This window comes from Alternaria dauci, chromosome 2 (genome assembly GCF_042100115.1).
Source record: "Alternaria dauci strain A2016 chromosome 2, whole genome shotgun sequence".
Classification (NCBI taxonomy): domain Eukaryota; kingdom Fungi; phylum Ascomycota; class Dothideomycetes; order Pleosporales; family Pleosporaceae; genus Alternaria; species Alternaria dauci.
In genome coordinates this window covers 1,307,986-1,328,686 of record NC_091273.1, presented here as the reverse complement: position 1 = coordinate 1,328,686, position 20,701 = coordinate 1,307,986, and the positions used below count along the sequence as shown (strand labels likewise).

The 20,701-nt window shown below is 53.7% G+C and overlaps 7 protein-coding genes across 7 annotated transcripts; 3 read left to right on the top strand and 4 right to left on the bottom strand.

Annotated features, from left to right (window-relative positions):
- Positions 1–30: 30 nt before the first annotated feature.
- ACET3X_002504 (uncharacterized protein) lies at positions 31–1,366 on the bottom strand (the record flags this gene model as incomplete). Its single annotated transcript, XM_069449253.1, has 4 exons — positions 31–688; positions 738–782; positions 838–1,002; positions 1,185–1,366. The coding sequence occupies 4 exons, from the start codon at positions 1,364–1,366 to the stop codon at positions 31–33; spliced, it is 1,050 nt and encodes a 349-aa protein (XP_069309051.1).
- Positions 1,367–2,722: 1,356 nt separating this feature from the next.
- Positions 2,723–4,249, top strand: ACET3X_002503 (uncharacterized protein; the record flags this gene model as incomplete). Its single annotated transcript, XM_069449252.1, has 1 exon — positions 2,723–4,249. The coding sequence occupies one exon, from the start codon at positions 2,723–2,725 to the stop codon at positions 4,247–4,249; it is 1,527 nt and encodes a 508-aa protein (XP_069309050.1).
- A 1,017-nt stretch (positions 4,250–5,266) lies between these two features.
- ACET3X_002502 (uncharacterized protein) lies at positions 5,267–7,575 on the bottom strand (the record flags this gene model as incomplete). Its single annotated transcript, XM_069449251.1, has 2 exons — positions 5,267–7,149; positions 7,248–7,575. The coding sequence occupies 2 exons, from the start codon at positions 7,573–7,575 to the stop codon at positions 5,267–5,269; spliced, it is 2,211 nt and encodes a 736-aa protein (XP_069309049.1).
- A 1,527-nt stretch (positions 7,576–9,102) lies between these two features.
- ACET3X_002501 (uncharacterized protein) lies at positions 9,103–11,220 on the top strand (the record flags this gene model as incomplete). The annotated part of the gene is made up of 6 exons (XM_069449250.1): positions 9,103–9,261; positions 9,326–9,423; positions 9,471–9,478; positions 9,556–9,663; positions 9,714–10,089; positions 10,152–11,220. The coding sequence occupies 6 exons, from the start codon at positions 9,103–9,105 to the stop codon at positions 11,218–11,220; spliced, it is 1,818 nt and encodes a 605-aa protein (XP_069309048.1).
- A 451-nt stretch (positions 11,221–11,671) lies between these two features.
- ACET3X_002500 (40S ribosomal protein eS19) lies at positions 11,672–12,386 on the bottom strand (the record flags this gene model as incomplete). Its single annotated transcript, XM_069449249.1, has 4 exons — positions 11,672–11,923; positions 11,984–12,049; positions 12,213–12,231; positions 12,298–12,386. 4 exons carry the CDS (start codon positions 12,384–12,386, stop codon positions 11,672–11,674), a joined length of 426 nt encoding a protein of 141 aa, XP_069309047.1.
- Positions 12,387–13,154: 768 nt separating this feature from the next.
- On the bottom strand, positions 13,155–14,312 carry ACET3X_002499 (uncharacterized protein; the record flags this gene model as incomplete). Its single annotated transcript, XM_069449248.1, has 1 exon — positions 13,155–14,312. One exon carries the CDS (start codon positions 14,310–14,312, stop codon positions 13,155–13,157), a length of 1,158 nt encoding a protein of 385 aa, XP_069309046.1.
- A 2,733-nt stretch (positions 14,313–17,045) lies between these two features.
- On the top strand, positions 17,046–18,438 carry ACET3X_002498 (uncharacterized protein; the record flags this gene model as incomplete). Its single annotated transcript, XM_069449247.1, has 2 exons — positions 17,046–17,423; positions 17,473–18,438. 2 exons carry the CDS (start codon positions 17,046–17,048, stop codon positions 18,436–18,438), a joined length of 1,344 nt encoding a protein of 447 aa, XP_069309045.1.
- Positions 18,439–20,701: the final 2,263 nt, after the last annotated feature.

Genomic DNA, 20,701 nt, shown 5'->3' with positions numbered 1-20,701 from the left:
GTTAAAAACAGTAACGCCGCCATGTAGGAATTAGAACCATGCCAAACTCCAGAGTGCAGGCATGTTGGGCCATCGCTCCTGCCAGGTAGCAAGTATGTCGGGAACGCGCTCGTCAAAGCCAGAACGAGCAGCTCCGCCACCCGACTGCCATCCACTATCACCGTGTTGCTCCCTCTCTTTTGCCGCAGCTTCATTCAAGCTGAGCGCGAGGTCGAGGATAGCTTTACCGCCAACGAGGGCTTCCTCGTGGTTGTCCCTAATGTCGACGTTGAAGACATGAACAGGTCGGTTGAGCTTTCCGCCCTTGTTGTGGAGATCTTCTAGCACAGCATCGAAGCAACGCTCCTCGCACGTTATAACGACATCAACAACACCAGATTCCGTCCCCTGCGAACCTTTGTCTTCAGCATGATCAAGACGTGGTTTACCGGGCACCCAATCTTGAAAACGCTCGGGGTAGCCCTTGATATTCAAATTACGGCCAAGCATGTTGAGCAGGCCATTGTGGGTGTAGAGGGCAGTATTCTGCTGAGCGAGCTCATCATGGATGGCGCGGTAGGTGGTGCTGTTGAAGTGATAGACGTTGGGCTGCGTGATGGTTGGACCGGGGAGACGGACGAGAGAGCCAGTGCCAAAGCTGATGGTAGGGAGGTGGGCTGAGGCAAGCTGGAGATGAGCTTCCATGGAACTAAGCAAGTTAGCAAGAGGTTGGGTTGGCAGATCAGCACTTGACATACCGGTTCTGGTTACTCGCACACACAGTGCAGAACTTGAGCTTGAAGCTATTGTCGGGCACCATGTTCTGCTCTGCGTGCGCGTCACCGGTGCCGTCCATACCCATGGAACTGGGTTCGGCTGGCGGCGGAGGGGGTGGTGGGGGAACAGCAGTCGTAGGCGGCTGCTGCTCCTGCCTCGCGCGCAGTCGTGGGTCGGCAGACATGTTCGAAGTGAAGTGAGCGGGCGGATTGCTGCTCGACGCGTCTGTAGGCAGTTTTGCAAATTCTTCTTAAGAGTTAGCTACGGTTCCACACATTCGTAGGCAGCAATTATTTCAAATTCACGCGAGATCAGAATTTTCAGTGTATATTATTATTAGAGTCCTCAAAGGCTACTGCCTAGGACAGCTCCAATATGTGTTCATCATCGCATTGGTGGGCACGCATCGGGGACAGGAACAGACTTACAGTGAGAAGAGTAGAGACCCAAGCTCATAGTCCCGTACATAAGGGAAATGGGCAGGATTTGGAAGGAGTAGCGGTGATGGTGTTGGTGGTGGTGGTTGTGCAAGGCACGAGGCCTGTAGAGGATGCAGGCTTTGTCCAGCTCGGAGCTCAAGCCAATATCTTGCTAGCGGATGACTAAGCATCCGGATGAAAGATTACGCGGGGCGCCGAACACCAGACGAAATGGAGGGGCTGGTCGACTTAATGCTTTGCTTTGCTTTGCCTTGCCTTGCCGTAATGGCGCGAGGCGTTTTCCTGTTCCTGAAGCGCTTGGACAGTATAGCATTGCCTCGTATACATCGTATCCCGTTAGATGAGATCGTGGGCGACGCCATGCAATTGCGCAAGCATACTGTGAGCCTAAACAGGCACGTCTAGGTAACCCCAGCGCAAGCGCATCTGTCACAGGGCATTCTGGTCGGAACACGATGATGACATGGCCAAAGGAATGACATCCGAGTCAGGTATGATGTGTCCGACCCCGTGACAGCACGCGGTGAAGATTGCGTCAAGGAAGTTCCTCGTCGGCCTCGAAGCGCACTCGACAGGCGGTCCCTATGCAGCTAGTCGGTGACCTGAAACGCTTACTAGGGTGAAAGTAGCCTAAGCATGCATTGATGGGGTTTGCAATCATGGAAAGGAAGAGCCGTCAGAACACACACACCCCTCGTTGATGCCACCAAGGCTCCGTGTTGAGGCCTGTTGACCTGTTCTCCTACTCGAAAAGTGTTCCCCAGTGCGGACCTCTTCTTGTGCCATTCCCCTCTGACGACACTGTTAAACTTGCCCTGAAACACAGCATTGGCATCCATCTAGCACCTCCCCCGCTGCCTGGTGCCAAAAATAGAGTTGGCCTTCACCACCACGCGCGCGCTGGTCCTCGACGACATCCAGAACCCGCCGAGTCGCTCGCCATAGTCGCGTCGCCGCTTGGCTGCACTGTTGCCGTTCCCCTTCCTGCACGGTGCCCATCCAAAGCCACAGAGCCGTCCCTCGGGTGCGCAGCCCATCGCCTGTTCACTGGGCGAGTGTTAGCGCCAGGCCTGACCCCCAGCGAGCGCTTCTCCAGCCGCTCTACAGTGGAATTATCTTCACGCCCGCCGCTTCCCCCTCCCAATCGCCAGGCGCATCTACACAGCCGACGCCGTCCTTCCAGAAGGCTCCAAGCGCGCCCGCCGGCCCATTGGTCACCGTCCACCGTGAAACATCCGATACACAAACATCGACTCACTGCGCCATCTGCCGTTGCCATTCCACAGCCGCTCCAGACGTACCGGCTCGCTCTGATTTGAACGCTGCTTGTGCGCCTTGTGCGCTGGCCGCCTGGAGCCCGTTTTGCTGCTGCTGCTGCTCCTGCGGACTCTTCCTGATTACTGAAGGCTGACCTCTGTCGCGAACTGGCTCTGCCACCCACACTGCCCTCCACCGCGCTTGGAATCCCCCCCATATAGCCCATCGCCGACGACTCAGACAACCTGCACAAGTCACATCTACTGCGCATGACAGACACCAATTCAGCGTCAGAGACGGCCGCCGACCCGCCCCGGCTGAAGGACATAGTCGAGGGAGTGGCTGTCCAAGGAACATACAGCGAACGAGACATGGCTGCCGATGTCTTATCCCCCAGGAGCGATCCTGGCGCATCCGCACAAGTGGGCGTGAATCGTACCTCTCTGCCCCCGCTCGTCACTTCCCCGCCTTCCAAAGCGAAGCTTGAGCGCGCAAGCTCTTACATGAACAAGCGCCTATCCACCTTCTCCAACGCATCCAACACACATCAATCCGCACGCTCAAGGCCGCAATCGACTGCCTTCCCCATTTTCCACTCGAGTCTGCCCTACACGCTCGTGCGCGACTTCGCATATGGCTCGGCCCATCCTCTTTTCTACGGCCCGCTCCCGGAGCAGCCTTCCGACTTGTCAACTCCAGCGAGTGAACACAGCCGTAGACTATCAGATCCGCCACCCGTGGCATGGCGCAGCGACCGAGGCGGCTGGTCTGCGGGGTCCTGGGACGAAAAAGATGGCGAACAACTCCCACAAACAGCATACGACGGAGGCCCGCCCTACAGCGAGGATGACGACATCTCAAGCCCGGTAGTCACCAGCCACCACGGCGCACGACACAAGAAGCACAAATCCAACATAGTCAACTTCGATCACACCCGCGGGCGAAGAGGATATCCGGAGGACCAACGGCGCGGCTCGATAGTGCCACTGAACGGCGAGAGCAGCCAGTTTGTCAACGATGAGGCTGCAAACGGATCTGGCGGCGAGTACATCACATATCCGCCCGAGTCGTCGCGGCTCGGTGTGCCAGAAGGAGCATCACGACGAGACTCGCATTTCGCAACCACCCTCCCACAACGCGCTTACGCGGATGCCAACGCAGACGTCGAAGGCCCGCCTTACGACTCGGACGATGAAATGTCAGAACCTGAGGACTACATACACGACGACAGTCGCTTCTCGCGCGACTACCAGTTCACGATTGCGTCGCCTGACGAGGAGATGCACGGCAAGGCCGTCGCCCTGTTCGACTTTGCGCGCGAAAATGACAACGAGCTACCGCTGGTAGAAGGACAAGTGATACTGGTGTCATACAGACACGGCCAGGGTTGGCTGGTAGCCCAAGACCCGAAGACTGGTGAGAGCGGACTTGTGCCCGAGGAGTATGTCCGCCTACTGCGCGACATTGAAGGAGGCTGGAATGGCCTCGTTGGTGCTATACAGTCACAGCCCGAACTGCTGCCTCCCGAGGCAAACAACGGACCCGAGAGCTTACTCAGCCCAATTTCGGCCGGGCCTGACGCGAAGACGCCCACCCAGGCCGACCACCCGCAGAACTACACGCCTGTAATATCCACGTTTTCGACAAGCCATAAAGACCTGGAAAAGTACCCAACAGATAAGCTTGGGACGCCCACTACCACCGAAGGTGGCCCGTTCTCGAGAAGCAAGGATATGGGGGGCATGGAGGGCGTCGAATCAACACCGGAGCCTCAGTCACAGGGGCAGAAGCCATGAACATTATCAGGCCGCTTGCCTCACCACCATGTAGCGCAAGTCCGGAAAACGAAACTTGGGGCAGTGCGGCAAGGATCTTAGGAGCCCAGGAGCTGTACAATGACAGGTCTACGTCCCGATCGCCGGAGTCAAGCGCCCAGACTTCCATCATCGCTGGACGCACAGAAACGAAATGCTAAACGCGTTCACGACATTCGCTTCAATCCATGTCTTACCCAGTTACTTTTACGAACGCATTCTTCGGCCTGTAGCGATTCTTTGTGTTTTTTGTCCTCTATATCCAGAGCGCTAAAAAAGGATACTGTTGTTGCTGCAGTAGGGATGGACAGGTATATATCGGCCTGACGAAGACGATGTGCAAGGATCTCATATTGGCCGAAATAGCCATCACTGTAGTTGTACTTTCTTGACGAACGACACTTGGCTTGGATAGAACAGCAAGCCGAGTAATGACGGAGCTGAGAGGTAGTTACCTCTTGAGCTTAGCAATAGTGATGATGCGGTGTATGCACCGCCGTCCTTTGTAATAAATGATTGTTTCCAGAGATTTGGCTCTTGTGTCTCAGCGAATCATGGCTGAGGTGGAACCCATTCTTCTTTTTCTTCTTCTTTTACATACCTACAACACTTCATAGAAATGACTTGACTTGGTGTTGCCATCATATGTTGGATACGCTACTTGTTGCTCTTCCAAATTTGTATTGCTAGAAAAGTGTACGATTATTTTACATGTGAGCTAGCATGTGACGATGCTGGAATAGCATGTTGAATACATGTTTGAGTTCGGCCGTTATCGTACTGATCAAGAAATATACCGGTCCTAGTCCAAGGATACAATCCTGATACCACATGTTCCTGAACCCCGCATAATATGCCCATGTCCGATAGTCCTTGTACGCCTGAACGCGTGCGCTTGCCAGACCGAGCGAGCACGAAATAACCAATAAAAAGTATACTATACAAAAAGACCGCCCAAAACGGTAAGAATGAACAAGAAGAATGTTGTCATCGTGCTGATCACAATGTCGGAGCGCGCCTAAGGCCCTGACAGTACCGAACGTGAAGGGCATCTATGAAATGCGAGTGTCGGATGCCTGGTGGGCGAGCTTGCCGAAAGGTTTCAATCGCATCTTCCACTCGGTAGCCTAGTCGCTCAATCATATACGACACAAGGAAGAAGCCAGTGCGGTTGAAGCCATAGTGACAGTGTACTCCAATCAGACCTGGTCTGCCCTCGGCTCGAATCTTGTCGACGAGGTCAAAGAACTCTTTGACCTCTGCTTTCTGTGGAGGTTGTTTTGACACTGTCGGAAATTTATAATATAGGATACCGCCTTCTTCCAGCCCTTTAGGGTCATATACAGGGTTGTCGTGTGAGATATCGATGATTGCGCAAAGCTTGCCTGCCCATTTCTTGGTAAGCACCTTTGGTGTGTGCTCTTCGTCGACCTCACGAAGCGTCTTCATTGCGCGAAAAACACCTGCGATAGGCTCCGATACTGGGCGCACAGCCTTCCACTTTTCCAGATTTTTCACGTCCCATTTCCCCTCAGTTGACAGGTAATTGAGTTGCCAAGCGAGTGACAGACGGGGATCGATATAGTCGGCGAAGAAAGTGCCAATCAGCCCAGCTATGATGCGTGAAGTAGACGGCGCAAACAGTAGGGAATGGGCGGCAGGCTTGGGCATGATTGCAGTTTTGACAACTAATCGACGCGGATGAGGCGAGGGAGTGTGTGACGATGGGCTGTTGGCATTGGAGAGCATTGGCCCGTCAGCCGTAGTCATGCTCCCTTCTGTTGTATTCTCCTCTGTGCACGTGAGACTCCTATTGTTGGTCGACACCGAAGTTGATTCGATGGTCCTGGTATCATCTTCGAGTTTGGGTAAGTCTGACGCATCAATGCCAGAGTCTTGGTGCTCTGTCCGCTTTGACTCGTCGGGAAAGACTGCGGAAGGTACGAATGGAGCTGCTGCAATTGGCAAGCTCGCCTTCTCGCTCGGTGGTTCAATTGCACTGACATCCCTTCCTAGGAATTCGACAATTTGCTTGAGATTGGACGCAGGAGTGATCGTATCCGTCTCGCCAGCAGCGAGGAACAACGGAATGTTCAGTCCCGTCCACACTGCCTTGCCAGGAAGGCCTCCTTTCGGTGAGCCGCTTGAGTAATCGGGACACATGCCTCGCGCCATCCGCAGCCACACAGAACTTCGACTCTGCTTGTTGAAGCGCAGCTGCAGTTTCTTGGTCTCGTCGTCAGCGTCCACGCCTGCCATGCGTAGAACGCTCTTGCTATTGACACCGCCTCTCCTATCCCAGCGCCTAAGCAGGTCGAAGAGAAAAACAGGTGTCAACGTGACGGAACGCAGCTTTTTGACCTCTTTCTTGGTGGGAGGCTCGGCCTTGGGACATATAGCGATCAATCCGCTGACATGCTGCGAAAGGAGATGTGCGTACGGCGAAGACGAAGAAGCTAGCAGTGCGGCTAATGAGCACCCCATACTGTGGCCGACAAGAACGACAGGTTGTCCGCTATCGACTGCACGGTAAGTCTCGATAACGACGGCGAGAAGCTGCACCAGGGCTTCCGTGGTGTAGGCGTCCCATGCTTTTGGCTCGAAGCTCGACACGCCGCATCCAGGGAGGTCTACGGCCAAGCACGGAGCTAGGTTGGAAAGGCTGATGAGGATAGGACTGAATTGAGCGATAGACCCCCCTAGACCATGGATGAAGACCAACAGCGGAACTGGGCACGGATACTTTGGGAGTTTATCCTCCTGATGATGTGGACGGTAAAAGGTCCGGAGTCTGGGATAGGTGAAGCCGGTGGAGGGGACGGTATATGAGCGAAGAGTGGAATACTTCCTCAGCAGGCCCGAGTCGGTTGTAGCAGCATCATCTGCGGAGGATTAGCAAGACAAGGCTAGACAATGTGCTAGCTCAGCCACGTGATCGGGTGTGTGTCGACGGGCATCACTAAGGCCTGAGACAACTTACCAGCCGCGGTGTCAGATGCATCTTGCGAGTTGAGGGCGTTCCCCTTCCCCTTCGCTTTGCTCCGATAATAAAGCACAGATCCAAGTCCACACAGTGCTGTCAGTTGGAGCATGCCCACAAAAGTCAGAGTCAACCGGCCTCGACTAACTACGAATGGATTGAGGAACTGGAGCAGACGGTAGGCGGATTGCTTTATATTCTGGCCATGGCAGAGATTGAAGTCTGAAGCGGTCTGTGTCACTGGGTTGCCGGGCGAGGCAGCGAGGGGAGCCTGTGGAAGACGCAACGTGCCATTGCGGAACAAGCCAGGACGCGAATGAGGCTCCATGGCCCTTTGCGTGCTGGAATGCTGAAAGTATATGCGCCGGGGCGTCGAGGTGCTGGCGTGCGGGACAGTGACGCACGAGGAGCGGCAGCCAATGGAATGGGATGCTGCCTCTCGTGCCCAGATCGCTGGAGAGAAAGAGCCGGGAGCGTCTCTCACTCGAAACCTTGCGCACGTTGAGGGGGAGGGGGGAACGGCGAATGCGCTGCTATGACGGATCCTCTTGAATCTGGAAGCTGGAGACGCGCTGGATATCTGAGATTATCATCCTGGCCAGCGATACCGAGAGATAGCGGGCGGTGTTTGCTTTGTCCTATAGTGTTTTGCCCGCCCCAGCTGAAGCGGACAAGCAATCGCGTGGGAGTGTTTGCGATATGGAAACTGCCTAGCAAAGGAGCGTTGTTGCGGGTGAGTGGGCGTGGGCGGGATGACGTTGGGTTGGGTTGGGCTGCTGCTGCCACGCTTCGGAAGCGGCGTTTTCTCCCATTCATCGTGGAAACTTGGCAGGGATCGTGCTGGAGCCTTCGTTCGCAACGGCCTTCCCCTGAACATCCTTTCGTCCCATCGCCCAAACTCTATGAGACACTGTGCTCTGTCTTCCCACTTCCCCATCATACTGGAGAGCTTCTCCTGTCATCCGCGAGGCTGTGCATGTCCTCCTCGGACCTTTTGGTGCGGCACCATGAGCCCGATACTTCAACAACACATGCTTTCTTCATGCTTGGGTGGTTCATTCCTCCAGCCCTCCCAAGGTAAAACATGCCTGTGTCGACCAGGTATTCGGGCTTGGACCGACTAGACCAGAAGCTGTCAGCAGGGACGTGTTGCAAGTGTGTACATACATAACCGAGCCATGCAGCCTTGTGAGCTCCGACGACCTCGCAAGCATGTCAAATCCAAGGCATGCATGCAAGTCACTCGCCGCCATGCCCATCGCGAGATGGCGTCTTTCCAGAACACCCCGCGACCGACTTCGCCGTTGCAGACGCTGCATCTGGTCAAGCCGAAGCCGCGCCGGTAGTTTCGCCGGCACACACCGGACTTGGCCGCCTACCAAAGTAAATCCCCCAGACCAAAAAACACCGCGCTACATGGCTTCCAATCGTCATGATTCGGCTTTCAATCAGCTTGGTCGTATTGGCCAGCCTCTGCGCCTGTCAAAACTAACGCGGCCCAGTACCAGTGTGCCCTCATCCGAGGAGCCCCTCCCTCCCTCCGAGCTTTAGCTACAGCACGATGTGACAAAGAACTGCCAATGCCCCACACAGACATCTGTTGGAGCATTTGGATTGCTCCATCATCACTAGGGCAGCCAGCGAGTGCCCACATCCCTGCTGCGGGAGTACCTGGGTACACACGGTATCTGCTAAGCTATCAACCGTATCTCATTCCCGAGGTGATTACTTCGTCCATTGAGTCGCCTTTATCGTTGCTCATCCCTCAAATTTCTTCGTGGCAACCTGTGTATCCTTACTTCCACGCCGTTGGTCACGCCATTCTGTTCTACTCTAACATAACAGCTCGCTCGCCATGGACCCGCGCAATCTTCAGAAGCAGCGTGAACCAGAAGAGCCACGCTTTCTCAGCTTCCCACACCTTCCCGATGACGCCAAACTTGAAGATGGAAGACCTGCGTTGAACAAGTACTCGTCTACCCTTACCACTGGTCACAATTTCCCGGGGGCCCAGGTTCGCTATTCCCGGTGTCACAATGATTGAAGGAATTCAGTCACTAATGACTCCCATCGCTTAGGCAATGTTGTATGCAGCTGGTGTGCCATCACGAGAAGCCATGAAGACGCAGCCCCACGTGGGAATTGCAAGCGTTTGGTGGGAGGGCAACCCATGCAAGTCAGTTTACCCACGGATTCGTTGTTATAGTACTGATGATGTCGCAGCATGCACTGTGAGTAGACGCATGTCTTTTGCGCAGGACAGGCCAAGGGCTGCCATACCTTGGTTTGCGTACTGACGACGGAGTAGTGTTGGACCTTGGGAAGGAAATCAAGAAGCACGTTCAGAACGACAACATGCTAGCATGGCAGTACAACACAATTGGTGTATCCGATGGAATCACCATGGGTGGAGAAGGTATACCAGTCGACGTTGGCAAATTTACGCACAATCTGACAAGCCTCTAGGCATGCGCTTCTCCCTTCAAACTCGCGAAGTCATCGCCGACAGCATCGAGACTGTAACATGTGCTCAGCACCACGACGCCTGCATAGCCATCCCTGGGTGCGACAAGAACATGCCCGGAGTCATTATGGCTTTCGCGCGACACAATCGTCCATCACTCATGGTCTACGGCGGTTCGATAATGCCAGGTTATTCGGAGACGCTGAAGAAACCTATCAACATATCAACTTGCTACGAAAGCCACGGCGCATACATATACAAGAACTTGAAGAGTGCGACGGAGGGCAAATTCTCGCCGGACGAGATTATGGAGGATATCGAGAGAAACGCTTGCCCAGGAGCTGGTGCTTGCGGAGGAATGTATACGGCAAACACCATGTCAGTCTGATTTCCTCTGTCTGGACTGCATGTGAGACACATATTGACTTTGTATATCGTAGGTCAACCTCGATTGAAGCAATGGGTCTGACTCTCCCAAACTCCTCCACTACACCCGCCACCTCTCCTGCGAAGATGCGCGAATGCGCCAAAGCCGCCGCCGCGATACGAGTCTGCATGGAAAAAAACATCACGCCTCGAAAGCTTCTCACAAAAGCTTCCTTCGAGAATGCTCTCGTCATGATGATGGTACTGGGTGGATCTACAAACGCAGTCTTGCACCTCCTCGCCATGGCAGGCACAGCAGGGGTTCCATTGACGCTCGACGACTTCCAACGTGTGTCCAACAAGATTCCCTTCCTCGCCGACCTCGCACCATCAGGAAGATACATGGCAGCCGATCTCTTCGACATTGGTGGTATGCCATCTGTCATGAAACTTCTTGTTGCGGCCAAGTTGCTTGATGGTAGCATCCCTACCGTCACCGGCAAGACTCTTGCAGAAAATATCGAGCCATATCCGTCACTGCCACAAGACCAGACACTCATCCGCCCACTAAATAACCCGATCAAGCCTACAGGTCACATCGAGATCTTGCGTGGCAATCTCGCTCCCTCTGGTGCCGTAGCAAAGATCACCGGCAAAGAGGGCTTGAAGTTCACAGGTAAAGCCATTGTTTTCAACAAGGAGCATGAGCTTGACCGTGCCTTGAACCTCGGACAAATACCGCATGGCGAAAATGTTGTCGTGGTAGTGCGCTACGAGGGCCCCAAGGGAGGGCCAGGCATGCCAGAGCAACTCAAAGCTTCAGCCGCCATCATGGGCGCCAAATTGACGAATGTAGCTCTCATTACTGACGGTCGATACTCTGGGGCTTCTCATGGTTTCATCGTCGGACATATATGTCCTGAGGCTGCTGTCGGTGGTCCCATCGCCGTCGTGAAAAACGGTGATATGATTACCATTGATGCAGAGAAGAACCGGATTGATATGGATGTGCCGCAGGAGGAGATCGATAAGAGATTGGAGGAGTGGGTAGCACCGAGCATGCCGGTTACTAGAGGTGTGCTGGCCAAGTATGCCAGACTGGTGGGCGATGCAAGCCACGGTGCTATGACGGATCTGTTTTGAGACCAGAGTCCGCAACATCTGAATTGACACGATAGAAATTATGACTAGGAGTTGAGAGTTACGAATCCAAGACAATAGACATGGCGTACAGGGGCGTCGTTCACCACTGGAGAGGTATTTTTTTGTATAAAGTCTCGATCTTTGCAAAACATACCCTGGTAATACCTTACTTGAAATTTATGCACTGTGTGTTGCTAGAGTGTAGTAGATGATAAGAAGAATTAGGTCACGATAGTCAAAGGATTGCACACGGCCGTCGAGGTAGAGGGGTATCATGTTGCTTTTGAGGCCCAAGCCCATTGTCATTGGATATCCTAGGCTAAATGCTGGCCCAGCGAAGTCATGTCTTCAACGCCATAAGCCGTAAACCGTGTAGATCCGTAACCGTCCCGCAATCAAATGCTAGACAGTGCTTTTGTCGCATCCCTGCCACATGTTTTATGGGAAACATTTACTCGTCATCCTCCTCCTCCTCAGCCTCGAGGGTGGTCTGGGCGATACGGTCCAAATCACGCTGGCCGGATTGTGTGATGCGGCGGCCACCCTTGTCCTCGTCCTGCTCAAGGACGCCAATCTTCTCAAGAGCCTGCATGACCTTGCGGTCGACGGAGCCGGAGGCGTCGACGTGGTGGGAGGGGCGCGAGCCGCGGTTCTTGGTGGATCCGTGGACCTTGCGGAGACGGCCTACACCGACAGTCTTGCGCTGTTGCATTCATCAGTACCATGCTATACGTATATCCGCTGTATCGAGATGTTGGCGTACCATGTAGACGTGGCGGGCGACGGCAGCGGCGCGGATGTAGAACCAGTCAATGTCCTGGGGAGGGAGCTCATTGGAGTCTGCGGGTTGTGAGTGGACATTCCAAAGTGCGCATCACAGAGAGGGAGATGTCAACTTACGGCTCGTCTTGACAGTGTCAACCCAGCCTGTAGATAAGGGTCAGCAAGCTGAGGTTATCCCCCATTTACGGGATTCAGGCTTCATCCTTCACCCGCTGGATAGAGACGAACCTGGACTGCGGACTGTCAGCTTCTGCTCTCGGCATCGCTTTCGCGCACACATCGGTCGGAACTTACATGGGAAGCTTTCCCTGGCGCTTCAAGAAAGCCGCATAGGCTTGGACAAACTTGTGGGACTCAATGTCCTTGACTCCTACACCGGGCATGTTGGCGGTATGTGATCGGGGTTGTCGGGTTGGGGGTAGGGAGAGGGCGGGCGGTGGGCTTGTCGTTGGAATGCTGCGACTTTCGAAGATATCCCAAGTCGCGAATTTGCGGTCGCCCGCGGTGGCTCGCTTGCGTGGGAAAAATGGTCGGGCCGGTGTTAGTGGGGCGCTACTGGTCGACCGAGGCGCGAACCATCATCGTCATTCTTCGCAGTGCAACACCAACAGGTCATCACCTTCATGGAGGGATGCGCGATTAAGCATCGTTTTGCTGCCAAATCTACTGCGCGACATTCTGGCTCACGGATATTGCTCCTCTAGGCTGTCATTCAACATGCCCTTGTATGTTGCATCAACCGTCAAACAATATGCAACGTCAACACAACACATAGGAGGTATTTGCAACGATCAGACTTTACTTCACATCTCCTGCAAGGAAACCTGTTCACGGAATTACGAAATCGTTTGGTTGCTGCGTGCGCCATCCTGTCTGGGCTTTCCGTGTATCGAGGAAGACGTCTAGGCTGATCACATATTATGCGTGGAGTCCATGATGAAGCTCGGACAAAAGAGCAAACCCGTATCGTTGTACGGGTACCCAGTCACGATTCCTGCACATATCCCGCTGCATCAGAGTAGCGGCGTTGGTTTACATGTCACTGCACACTGACGAGGGCGAGTTGTACACTAGTCGTCGGATTGAATTTCAATTCGTATGCTATTAATATTGGATTTATTTGAGCGTTCTCATCACTCTACAAATCACATCTACCAGTTGCTGATGTCAACAACGGTAACAGTGATCGAGTTGGTGTTGCTAGGTGGCAGCTGTCCACCGCCCATGATCAACAACTTTGACTGGTCCTTGAGGACGCGAAGGTGCCTCGTGTACGAGCTTCCCTCAGGAGTGTTGACCTTGATCCAAGGTCCCTCTCCAAGACCCTTGTTGATGTAGACCTCGGAGCCAGAAGCGTTGGTGCCGCTGTGCGCGCTGGCAATGATGGTTCCGTTCTTGCCACCGACAGAGCTCCAGACAACGTACGGCGAGCCAGTAGGGATAGTGCCATCAGTAGACTTCAGGCTGATACCCGTAGCCTCGCCGAACTTCTCGGGATTGGAGACGATCTTGTAGTAGACAGGGAACTGGTACGAGGATGTGATGACTGGTCCACCGCCATATTCGTATGTCATGATGTATTTGCCATTGGGCAGCTTGGCAACGGTAGGCATTCCCGGGCGGTCAGTGTAGGTAGGGTAGGTAACGTCGTCGACGACTGGGCCCCACGTCTTGAGGTCGGTGGTAGTCTGGTGAACCATCTTCTGACCGTAAGTGGCGTTGTCTCGCTGGTCCGAGTAGTAGCAGATGAGGGTCTTCTTGTACACCATCAGGAAAGGCTCCCAAACAGGAGTGAGGCCGTTGTTGGGGCGAGCTTCACCACCAGATGCGACAGAAGAGACAAACTCCCAGGTCTTGCCGCCATCCTTGGACGCGTAGACAACGATTTCTGTAGTAGAGAGGTCGGTGGGAATGGAAGATCCAGAGATCAGGACGGTGCCGGCCTTGTAGCTACCAATCTTCTCGGGCAGCACGTAAAGGAATGGCTGGTAGCGCAGACCAAAGCCATTCTGGGTATCTTGAACGCGCGAGAACTCCGTCCAAGACTTTCCGCCGTCGGACGACTTGAAGATGGGGAAGTACACCTTTGGTGGCTCAGGCGAGTAGTTCTCCCATGTTGCAAGGAGCGAACCGTCGGGGAGCTGCGCACTGCGGGCGTAAAGCACACCAGGGTCGGTCCAGTTGGCGTTTCTGGGTGGTGAGAAGATGACGTTGCGAGAAAAGGTAGGTTGTTCGGCCTTCTGGGGATACGCAGAAACAGCCGTAGATGCCACGCTAACGAGCGAGAGGAAGAGGGTGGACAGACGCATCTTGAAGGCTTGAGAGATGTGCAAGATGGAGTCAGAAATGCGGACGGTCTCGACGTGCTATATAAACAAACGCCAATACAAGTCTTCTGCTCATTCTACCAAGACCCCTACCATTGTACCATGCGATCTATAATTTGCACCCGGTATTTGGAGCGAGATAGTTCTCGGAGTCTGACCGTTAGCGTCAGGTTGCCCTGCTACATCTGGTAAGGATCCCTACTCTCCGCAAGAATCACGTCTTCTAATGGCGGGGAATCTCGAGACCGCTGTCCGGAGAAATTGTGGAGAGCAGTGATCCCCGTGTCTTGCGGGGAAAACGGTAGTTTGAGCACCGAGGCATCGGTGCTTCTACCAGCAATGTGGCTAGCTTAGCTAATAGCCAGGAATTAAGCGTGCCGAGGCGCGGAGGAAGAGCTCTGAACAGATTCGTCCGGAAGAATACGGAGAGCATGTGACTAAAGTCTGTCCGGGACTCCAAAAGCCAAGGTTTTGGGAATCGGAGAGACACCGAAGTCGTACTGTTATGATGGCAGGTGTCGGCGTTGGGGGCTGGAAGTAAAAGGCGGCGTACGGACATGACGCACAACAACGGCAGGCTGGGGGAAGTGCGTCATGGAACGCGACACGCGAGACCTCGCTACCTCGACAGCCACGAAGCCTATCCCGACATCACCTTCAAGCCATCGCGTCGTTGCACGTCTCTCCGCCAGGTCATACCATGTGTATTTTGTGCCCCGTATACGGTAGGGATGAGTTGGGGTGCAACGTCAAATTGACGTGCGAGAGGGGTAGACGGAAAGAGAACGGTCGGCCCCTGGGGTCGAAAAGCAGGTACTAGATGCATCAAGGCGACAATGCCGTCTGCTTGCACTTCCTACGGGCAGGGTGGAGTTAAAGAGTGTAGGCAGAGATGAGGCAGCCCGCGCTTGTGATAACAGCTGCGCCCGGTGGATGGAGTTCGCCAATTAGCAGCGCGGCACAACAGCCTGATCGATCACCTTGCAGGAGTGGTGGCAGTGCAAGAACGGCCGCAGCAGACGTTTTTGGTTCGTTCGTGCAAGAAGCAGCTCACTGCAGCCTTGACCGGTCAAAACTATCATCAAGCTACCCCCCTTTGCGACCTCCAGACGAATGTTCCTGCATCCCGCCGTGAACACCACGCGAACATGGTAAGTCTCTATGTGGCTTTCAGGCATGAAGCGGGGCAAGTCGTTGCCAGCGCGAGCCTGGAAACGACGATAGGGTCAGTGGCTGATTTGCGCCTTGCGACAGGCTTCCTCGATAGCTGCTCCGGTTCCGTTGCGCTTCAGCAACCCTCAAGCGATGATCAGCGATCCAAAGGCCTGTGATGCGGGCCGCGAAACACCTCTTCCACAATACGAGAAGACACAATCGGTGCCATTTACTCTGAATCTCCAGGAAGATGCAAGAAATCCAGGCCAATTTCAACTTGTCTTCAACCTTGGCTCCAAACAGCAGCTTACGAATGGTGTACCTCTGAACTGTGCGCCTCCTATCACATCTCCTACGATACCGCGAAACGGCTTGAAATCAGACGCAGACCATTCGATAGTAAGTTCACACCAGAAGACAAGCCCACCAACTTCTCCTCTGCATGACAAACAAGGCTGGGCCGATCTAGAGAATGTACATCCAGACTTCCTCAAAAAGGTTGTGCCGGATTGGAATGTATCGTTCTCTCGAAGCGATTCGACAGCGTCTGCACAATCTAAACGACTTACCGATATCAAGGCTAGGATCAAGAAAAAAGGAAAGGGCTATGTAGTGCGCTTATTGAAAGGTTCCGCGGATACAAACGAGATTGCAGAAGTAGAACTGGGTCAACAAGTAAACGCGGAACAATCACCTGACACCCAAGAGCTTGACTCCGCGACTTTACCAGCCGAGTTGTATTGCCCTCCCTCTACTGTTGTTTCGACTACCGACATGCTCCATGCACGCAACGATGTTTTCGAGATCGGTACTTCGAATTCACCAGGCATACAACGACCACTGCCGTCATCTGTGGCTGGGCTTGTTGAACCTGCCGCATCATCAATGGAATACCCGCCGCGTCATAGCCTAGCCAGGAGCTCGATCGCAGAAGATGGCCTGAGCGACGCTGAGACTCTCTTACCAGATGTTCGCTCGATATACGGCCGTATGGATGAAGATCGGACCGACGCTGAGCCATTCTCCCAGGCCACTACGACTCTTCCCACCCGGTCAACTTCGGTTTCCAGTATTGTGAAGACGCCGACTCGTGGTCTGTCGCTTGTTGGACCTGTACGAAAGCGGGTAGAGAAGAAAACCCGTCCTCGAATAAAAAGCCGTACAGTGAACCTGGATCTTAAACGGTCTGATGCTCACAAATCTGTCAAGCGGCACGGAGGGCCGGTACTCGATACGTCATCCCATTTGGTTATGGAGGCCGAAGTAGAGTCGGCAACTTTGCGCCACCGCTTACGTCCAACGTCTCGCAAATCTGGTGAGTTTGTTCCAGGGAATGGCGAGCATGGTACTTGGTCGCAACCGATACGAAACTCCGGTGGAGTGAAACCGCAACATCTGCGTCACTTGTCTGCGGACGATCTACAGGTTCCTTCTAGACCTCAGCTGGGGTTGCGACTTGTGACTGATGTGCCTCAAACAAGGTCCGCACACGTGTCGCCAGTAACGCGGCGAAAGAGGTCACCCAGGATCTGCAAGCCCACATCATTCTCATCGTCATCGATGGAGGTAGATGACGCCGCTGTGCCACGTTCTCCTGATTCGGAAGTGGATCGTTCAGAAGAGCTCCGTGAAGCGCTGGGAAGAGCGCTTGGTAAAGTCATTCCTAACAATGAAGATGTTGAAGATGACATGAAAGAGTTATCAGTACCCAGAATCATTGAGCCGTTGGATACTGAACACATCGGTGAGATACCATTGCCATCGGAAGTAGAGATTCGGTCGGCGCCACTTGGGGGGCGTAGTCCAACGTTGATGTACTGGGGTCTTGCGCTGAGTGCCTTGTCGGACAAAGCTTATGAAGGGTTCCGGTTGCTTCGTGACACATTCGGGACTGAGCCTGCTGTGCCACAGGGACATGTCCGTGTTCGATGGACTTGTGTAAGTATCATGGTATGTCCCGCAGCTAGACCATACTAATCGATTACAGTCATGTGGCGAGCCACTGTATGATGACTTTGTTGAACAGCGACCCAATGCTGCTCGTCTTCTCGAAGCATTTCTCAATCGTCCAAGGGCTCACACACCACGAAGTCCTAGCAGCCAAAGCAGCACGGCATCTTCGATGGCCTCCATTTTTGATTCGTCCAGTAGAGCTTCTACACTAACTACGCCATCCTCGACTTATGGAGGACCTAATTCCTGGATGAGAGGCAGTGACACTTCCAAGTACAGCCCTACTCGTGCGCGTGCCACCAACTCCTTTAGCGTTCGCATGCCATCTTTCGCCGAAGAGTCCTGGCTCTTGACCTGCGCAAATGAGGGCCGACTGACGCCCAAAATTGTTCATCTTGATGTCAACGAAGGACGCATACGAAGCGACAAAGACCTGGCACTCGCGCTACGAGAGCACTATGATCAGCTCAACCGACGATGGTTCAACTGGGCTCGTCTGCGCGGGCTCACGACCATCGAATTTGTTCAATTCGAAATCCATCGTAATCGGTTCGCTGATATTCGTGCTGCGCCCTCCATGCCGCCCAAATCTGCTGCCTCTTCAGCGTCGACCAGCGAGCCTGAGAAGTCTCATGCGCCATCTCAACATCCGTATACATTCGAGCCCAATGACCTTCTTCCTCCTGTTGGAAGCACCTACCTGCTCCATTTGTTCAAGCACCCTCAAGACTATGAAGGTGAGTTGATTACGTATCTTCGCAGCCCGAAACGGCGCCAGCGTCTGGAGTTTGGTATGGGCTGGGGTGTACATCTTGTGGAGGGATTCCTCGCACAGCGGGTGTGGGTAGCAATGATGGGCGTCTGTGGCTTGGGCAGCTTCGCCTTTGCGATTCTATGGACTATCAAGAAGGGTGACGTGCAGGGTGCGTTCGGGGTTGCGCAGTGGGTGTTGGGCTTCGCAGTCTTGCTGGTCGGTGGTATGCAAGCGTGGCTGGAGTGACTATATACATCGTAGTATATGAACGGATACGCGTTTACGTAAGGCAGGGATTTGATCTGTAAGTGAGATAAGCACGTTGCATGCGGCTGTTTGCGCATACTTTGAGTCAATGTATTCGTACGCGACCACGGAACAGTGAAGCCGAAGCTTTGCATATGCAGGCAGCCGAAGGGTAAGTTTACTTACAGGAACAAGTAGATCAGCCTTTTCCTGTTTTCAAGTTCATCTCTGGGGTACCGAATAGGAAACATGGTTGCCAGCACTTGACCTCCACGATAATTGTTCCTCCACAGCTATCGAAGCCGTAAAAAGGGTCGTCGGTCTGTCAAGGAGCCGGATATCGATTTTCCACATGTGTAGGGCGCAAGGACAGAAGACGACCCTTGAAGGACATTTCAGGTAGGCTGTGATAAAACACTGCTGTTCGTTTTCACGACTATACTTAGATGCTGCATGACTGCTGACATAGTCCTCTCAAGAGACGAGGCACTTTTCAGAATGAGGACTGAAAGACACTCGAAGAATCCTGCAGTGGCAGAAGGAAGCGTGATAAAGGACCGTGAAGGTGTACACTGAGCGGACTTGCTTGCGGTCAGTGTAGGCCTTCGAGGTTCGCTAGGAGATGCATGTGGTATCATTCTCCAGGTAACAGAAAGATGGAGGCAGGGCCTGGAAGTGTTCGAAATATCACAAGCGCCAGAGAAAGGGGGAATAAACCAGCCCGACAGTATGCATGAGGATCCGGGGGCAATATTGGCAATAGTCATGAGAATACCAAAGGATATGCGCGATGTCTTGGCCTTGAAAGAAGAAACCTGATGGAGCAACCCGTAGGATTGCGGACAAATTTAATGTGGAGATCGCGACCAAAATGTCGGAGGCTGGAGGCATACGCGATAGTAGGCAAAGGGTAGCGGCTTCCTGTTGTGCTAATCTGTGGCAGACTTTTTTGACTGGGTTCTGTTCGAGAAATCGTGAAAACCCATCATCAGGCCAACAGGCATGACCCAAGTGTAGCCCAAAAGGAAGACGACGGATAACGAGGAAGAGTACGGAAGACGTTAAAGTAAACAGCGCCGCATATGCGATGTTGGTTCCCCCGCGCCGCCATCCAGGAACGACCCTCTATAACCAACGTGATTACTCTCGACAGCGTTGTGGTCAAACACGCCTGCCTTGATCTAGACGCAACGCCGCACCTTACTATTGGAGGAATATTGGCCGTTTCACGTTTGAAACGAGGCTGTATACGCGAACATCGGTGGAGTGGGTCCGATAGAGGGTGTACGCTGTCAGGGGTGCATGACAGTTGCGCGCGCGAAATAGGCGAGCCGACTACAGCTGTGAATCATGAGACGGGATCTATTGATGGCTTGGTGTGCAGTGCAACGAAATGGGTCTGGACGATGCTGAGGAAGAGACGCTGGGTAGCATGGCGAGCGGGATTCCAGGGGCCGTGGATCGCCGGTAGGTACCGATCTTGCTGACGTTTGTTTCGAGCTCGCCATCGAACGCATGAACGCCAACCCTCCAGTTCATCAATACCACATCGTCCCCGATTACAATCTAGACGTTTGACAAGCGCCACACAAATGCGGCGTTCTCGGCACCTCGTTTGCCAGAAACAGCTAAGATCTTGGCGGTGGAAGTGTACTAAGGCGAAAACCAAGGAAAAGCGGGATGCACGTTTCATGCGGCCCCGCTCCACGCTGTCGCTAGAACCCGAAACCACTACATCACCGACAGGAACGATTCATTCGGAAGATAGCCAGGCGTATGATGCATATCCCGTAGCCCGAAGACGGAATCTGGGCAGGGCGAAGCGCTCCTGCGCGGCGGCTTGACGCTGGGCTGCAGGCACGGGACACTTTGCACATCCTGACAATATCGCTTGTCTCTCCTCAAGCGGAAACATGGCGATTCAAACAACCAGAAGACGTGCATGGTGTTGCGCCCGGCATGAACCCGCCATAGTGGGCTCCCAATTTGCGAGTCGCCCAGGATGTGGGTCAACGTAGGCCGAGCATTCGAGCAGAGACTGAACTGAATAAATAGAGCACGTAGGTACCTCTCCAGAAGTATCATCGCTACAGCTTCATTCTTCGGTTCTATACCAGTCCCTTCTTTTCAACCCACATTCATTCTTCAAGTCCCTTCACTGTGTGAAGCCGGCAGACACTCTTTCAACAACTACCAATCGAACTTTCGTTTCCATCGAACAACTTCATTCTTTCGAAGAACCTTTCAATCCACATCAGTCAAC